Raw genomic sequence first — 5,741 nt, 5'->3', positions numbered from 1 at the left:
GAAATTATTTACGTATTTATTTTTTAAAAGACTGTTTGATATGGGATTAAAATGATGGGCTGTGTATAAGATATAAACTAATGATTCATTATTTTAATATTTCATAAAAAACTAGGCTACTCCCCCGGAAGCTTCCGCCACCTCACATTCGTTTAGCCATGGCTAGCAATAGGCAGCAGAAACGTATTTCTGACTATTTCGAGGTAAGAAATGGTTTTAATTCCCCTATACTGCCGCATTTAGCGTTATTTATGTGCCTATTCGTCTTAGTCCTGTGGCTGAAGAAGTCTACGCTAGAATAAGGCTGCATATCACTAAATATGTCTGTATTAAGCTATTTAGTAATAAAATATGAAATTAGTAATTTTTTTTTTTTTTTTGTGTTTTTTGTTTCAGATATGAAATCATTCCCCATATCCATAGTCAAATGGACTTTCAAGACGTTCAATGCTCAGTTTAGGCTATATTTAGGCCATGTTTTATTCAAGTATTCCTGATCCTGTTGATTGGGAGCTGTTGTTTGTTTTGAATGATTAAAAGAGAAGAAATAAATTTTAAAATGTTCATGCTTTGTTCTGATGCATTTTAAATGGCAGTTTTTGGCGACAAATGTAGGCCTACATTATTATGTTAAAAACGTCAGCCACAGCCCTCAACATAATGACGTCACGTGTTTTCCAACCCAGCCATCAGCCCCCCTCGCTTGAAACAGCTTCCAGCGCGCCTGAAGGAGTAGAAGTAAAAAGTCGCCATAAAAATAAGTAGTTAAGTAAAGTAAAAATATCAGAAAAATCTACTTGAGTACAGTAACGAAGTATTTGTACTTCGTTACTTCCCAGGTACTTGTTGAATGCATTCAAATGATTTCTAAGAACATTAAAAAGCATTAAATTAGACTTTCTCATTCCTGTATAAACCCTGGAGACAGAAACTTGAAAAAGTGATCGAACAAAAGGACTAAGAGAAGAACAGCTCCCAGGATAAAGTTGTTTTTCACACTGTTGTATAAAATGTTGAATGTGATTTCATTCCATACACTCCCTATGTAAACAGAGGGGGAAAGGAAAATCATAAAATATAGATATAGATGTATCTTAGTACGACTTTTATACTCTGTTGTAACGTCAAACTTTCAGGAAAAAAACCCCAAAAGGTTTCATTTCTGTTTCATTTTGCCCTTTAATTGATCCAGAACATAAAACTAGTTTTATAACCTCTGGTTCTCCTCCTGTTGATCCAGCCTGGCCTCTTTTATTTGATGAACGTAAAACCGGTTTGCTTTAAGGGCCTGAGGCGCCTCAGAGCAGGTGCTTCCTGCAGCCCCCCCTCCCTCCCAAACACATCCAATCCACCATTGTCTCTGTTTACCAAAACTTTCACCAAGTGTCTGTGAATAAATAAGAGCAGCTGGCAGGACTGACCCCTCCCTTCCCCTGATGCTGCTTTCCTTTTACAATAACCAGACCCCCCCACCGGCCTCTCTGACTCCTCCCAGCTCGGCACCGCCTCATGCTCTGCCCTGGATGACCCCCGGACGCACCAAGCGGCAGATGGTGCGGCGTGGCCCCCCGAGACATCTGTGTCCCTAACAATGGGCTCTCTGTGCGGCCCCCGCTGGAGCTGCGCCTTTGTCGGGAGCCTCATTCACATGCAGATGGCGGAGGAGGAGACGCAGCAGATGACGGGATTCATGCAAATTTACTGCCTTCAACTTTTGGCCACTCATAAAGCTTCTTTATATCACAGAAACACAACAGAAATCCAAACTCCAGAAATGAATCTTTAAGGGTTTTATTGAGTATTTTTCATTTAAAGTTTACAGAACTTTTAATTCTAACAATCATTGAACACATCAGGACATTTTTTACAGGATGTTTGAGCAGAATCCTCCAATAATCTATGGAGTTAGTCATTTCCCTAAAGTGAAACAGCTTATCTGCAGAGAACATATTTAGATATAAAAATAGTTTAAAAAGAAAAACATTTTAAAAGTGAAATCTAAGTCAAAATAGCTGGTGATGAAAACTCACTCAGTAATTTTTTTTTTTTAGATATAAAATTAAGCTCAACTGTTATCAATAATTTTACAATTAAAATCTGAATTAGTAAAAAAATAATTTTTGTTTTTTTTTCTTCTATCTTCATCCAGAATTTTTTTTTCATATAATTTTATCAATAATTTAATGGAGTCGTTTTCTAAAGTGAAACCTTTAGATAAAAGACTTTAAAGAAAATATTAAAGAGTAATTTTTGTCATTGTTAAATTTCTAAAGTGAAACCTTTAGAGAATTAAGACAATTCTGGAAAGTGGGAAACATTTCCGCTGACTGCAACTGCTGTCATGTTGCTCAGCTGAAGAGGAACATCTGTGAAAAGTCTCTTTCCAAGATGGCCTCTCCTTCCTCAGCACCGCTTCTTCTCCTGCTGCGCGTGCTTCTACGTGGCGACATTTGCTCTGTGGGACCACAGGATGCAGAACTCGCTTCTCCTTCCTCTCCAAACCTCATCCGCACAAAGAATGAGGGTCGACGTTGTGTCGCCCCCTGCCGCACGCCCGACCTCGTTCACAGAAAGAATGAGAGTCATCTTGGCGTGGACCGGTGCAGGGGGCCGACGGTGACGCGGCGCGGTGGCCCCCCTCGGTTCGGGGGGCCGGCGCCGTGCAGCCTGGATGGGGAATCCTCCTCAGGAGCATCCAGGGATGAGCCAGAAACAAGATCATCCTGGTCATCAGGATGAGTATTTCCAGGTAGGAATCGAGCAGGTGAGGAGCAGAGTCCGGCTCAGCGCTCTGGGAGGCTGATCTCAGGGACCCAGTCGTTCAGGCGCCGGCTCTCCTCACAGAACAGGTGCAGCTTCTCCAGAGTGGGGTCCTCCCAAGACCCATCATCTGGGTTCTGTTCAAAGAAAAGAACAAGTTTAGAACATAGTTCTGCAATAAAATCACAACAAATGCGTTTTCAGATTCCCATTTCATCCAAAAATATATATATTTGTGAGGTGAAGCTTATTTTCTCCTTTTTATGCATGTTGGACCTTTGGGTCTCAGCCCCCCTGACCCCCTTCTTGGTGTCGCCCCTGCTCCTAGACGTACCGTAATGAGGACGCAGTGCGCGTCTTCCAGCTGCTCGGCCTTGTCTCCGACTATGTCGGCCAGACGCTGCATGTCGCTGACTCTGACGATGCTGATGTCGTTGTCGAAGCAGAAGGACTGGATGAGGGTGAAGTGGATCTGCAGAGCGATGTCCCACTCAAACTGCTCGTCCGTGGCCAGGACGCAGAAGGACACGCTGTCCGGGTCTCTGCAGGAGGGAAAACAAACAAATCTGATCAGAAACTGTCTGCAGACACGCAGAAATGTCGCAGCCATCACTACATCTCCATACTTACAGGTTCATAACTTTGGCGCACTCGTAAACTCCCACGGTGAGAGAGTCGTTGTCTTTGGCTGAAACCAGGACCTCTTCCAGGGCTGCGCCCGCGCACTGCGCGCGCTCGGCGGGTTTCCGGATCAGAACTTCCTCAAAAGTCATGATGCGAGCGGTGGAGATATTCCAGCAGATTCAGGAGAAGGTTTGGAGCGTAGTGTCCACGGAGGCGCACCGCGGCTCTATTTATAGGCCTGAGCTCGCGTGGAGCAGTGAAAGCGCTGCGCTCTGATTGGCTGAGGCTGAATGGTGCATTGGTATGATAATGCTATTGTCACACTTTGGCTCGTGGCAGATTGATGGGGACACGCACGCTCCCCTTCTGCACGCCAACAATCGCAAAAACAAGAGATTTCTGCAGAAAGCAAACTGAGCAAAGTTTTAGTTTAGTAAGAGAGAAACAAGCTTCACTTCAGCACTTCATGCATGAATAAAATCAACAAAAAAATAACTTTTTTCTGGATTTCTAAACTCAAAATGCAACAAAAAAATGCGCACTTCTAGCGTTGCTTGTAAACGCATTAAATACAAAAAAATTATTATATTTCCAACTAAAATCTAAAGTGAGGAGGGTTATTTTGAAGGGACAAACAGAAAATTGTGGACTCCCCCCCTGCAGCAGCAGCAGCAGAGAGAAAGGGCAGGTGGATCAGATCAGGCCATCTGTGGACTATAGAAGCAGGCCATAAAACGACCCTCATTGTTTGCACAGAAGCCCCACTTTTTACTATTATCTCACCCCCCCACCCCTAACTCCTTCATACAAATGCAAATGCAGAGCGCGTGCCAGAACTATGCATGCTCCTGCTGGCCCACGCAGACCACGTGGCCATCAGCTGTGCACATTTTTTTGTTTATTTACACTTTGGGCTGTTGGAGTAATGCAGCTTTTACGCAGGACTTGGCCTGTTCTACAGCAGGTCCTACAAATGCAGAAACATTCATATGTGGCATGATAACTCCATAAAAACATGCATTGATGTCTAAATTTGTAAATTAAAGTCAAAAATTAAAATGCATTTAGGTTTAATGTTTTTTCCCTGTATCTGTGACATCACATCTTCACCTGTGAGAACATAAGTTTAGAAGTCATGAATACAAGTTAGATAGTTCCAACTTATAAGTACACATCACAAATTTAAGAATTTAAGAGTTTGGGTAAAAACTTAAAGAGAAAGAATCACAGTTTCACCAATAGGATTTAATAAATTACAATTATGAATCAGATATTTCTGAGTACAAATCCAAACTTACATGTATGATTCACCAGAATAACAATTGTATGCACAAATTTAAAAGTAAGAGTGACACATTTGCGGTTAAGAATCAGAAATCTATAAATAAGAATCACAAATATATATATAAAAACTGAACTTTATCGGTACCAAGTCCAAACCTACAAGTTTAAATCACAAATTTATGAGTACTAATGACAAATGTATAAATACAAATCACAAGACTAACGAATATGATTCCGAATTTACTAAAACAAGTAATGAATTTACTTGTTTTACTTGTGTGATTCATAAATGCGAAGCACAAATTCACAAGTGTAACAGATTTAGAGGTAAGAACCAGAATTTACGAGTAAGAACCAAAAAATTATGACGACAAAGTTATAAGTCTGTTATTTGTTCTTGTATTTATAACTTCCGAACTTGTATTCTCACAGATGAAGGTCTGATGTCACATGTATCTATAAATTGACAAAAAGGAACATTATTTACTCAATATTTACATTCAGTGTATTCTCATTATCAGTTCGTATGAAATCGTACGAAAAGTTATGCACCGTAATTTCGTACGTTTTAGACGTTTTTTTCGTGTTTTTCGTCGTATTTTTACGTCTTGCCTCGAGACAAGAAATCCTTGCGCATCTTACGCACCATTCAATAACATAGAATTTAACATACAATTAACCCTGACCCTAAGATACAAAACAGCAAGCAACGTAGTTAGAGACATCAAGAAGTGATTATTGCACTGTTTTTCCCCGTTTTCCGTCCTTCCGCGGATCTGCTTTTTTCGTCTGTCTGGCTGCGCATGCGCACTGATCTGTTTTTTCGAGGAAAAACGTCAAAAACGTACAAAATACTGTGCATAACTTTTCGTACGATTTCATACGAACTGATAATGAGAATATGTTGCTACATTACTGACCTTCATTCTTTCAAACATTTATAACATTTATACCAATCATTTTACTGGCAGGTTGTCAGAGGAAAGCTCTGTGTTTACACCTTGTAGCTTTCCCTCTCCGTCCGTCTTCCTGAAAAGAGATCACTCAGGACAAACTCTTTAAATTACACTTAA

General features: G+C 40.9%; 1 protein-coding gene across 1 annotated transcript; it reads right to left on the bottom strand.

Annotated features, from left to right (window-relative positions):
- Nucleotides 1-1,775: 1,775 nt before the first annotated feature.
- gadd45gb.1 (growth arrest and DNA-damage-inducible, gamma b, tandem duplicate 1) lies at nucleotides 1,776-3,600 on the bottom strand. Its single transcript, XM_038297566.1, has 3 exons — nucleotides 3,391-3,600; nucleotides 3,095-3,302; nucleotides 1,776-2,897 (listed from the first exon to the last, which is right to left on the bottom strand). The coding sequence occupies exons 1-3, from the start codon at nucleotides 3,531-3,533 to the stop codon at nucleotides 2,784-2,786; spliced, it is 465 nt and encodes a 154-aa protein (XP_038153494.1). The 5' UTR covers nucleotides 3,534-3,600; the 3' UTR covers nucleotides 1,776-2,783.
- Nucleotides 3,601-5,741: the final 2,141 nt, after the last annotated feature.

This window comes from Cyprinodon tularosa, unplaced genomic scaffold, assembly GCF_016077235.1.
Source record: "Cyprinodon tularosa strain WSP-4 unplaced genomic scaffold, ASM1607723v1 ctg391, whole genome shotgun sequence".
Classification (NCBI taxonomy): domain Eukaryota; kingdom Metazoa; phylum Chordata; class Actinopteri; order Cyprinodontiformes; family Cyprinodontidae; genus Cyprinodon; species Cyprinodon tularosa.
The sequence above is the reverse complement of the archived record's forward strand: the minus strand, read 5'-3'. Positions and strand labels throughout refer to the sequence as shown.

Excerpts from the sequence above, each read along its gene's own strand:
- gadd45gb.1 (XM_038297566.1), bottom strand. The coding sequence starts at position 3,533 with ATGACTTTTGAGGAAGTTCTGATCCGGAAACCCGCCGAGCGCGCGCAG. Across the intron at positions 3,303-3,390 it reads TGCGCCAAAGTTATGAACCT|AGACCCGGACAGCGTGTCCT; the intron begins GTAAGTATGGAG and ends TCCCTCCTGCAG. Across the intron at positions 2,898-3,094 it reads CGCACTGCGTCCTCATTACG|AACCCAGATGATGGGTCTTG; the intron begins GTACGTCTAGGA and ends TTCTTTGAACAG.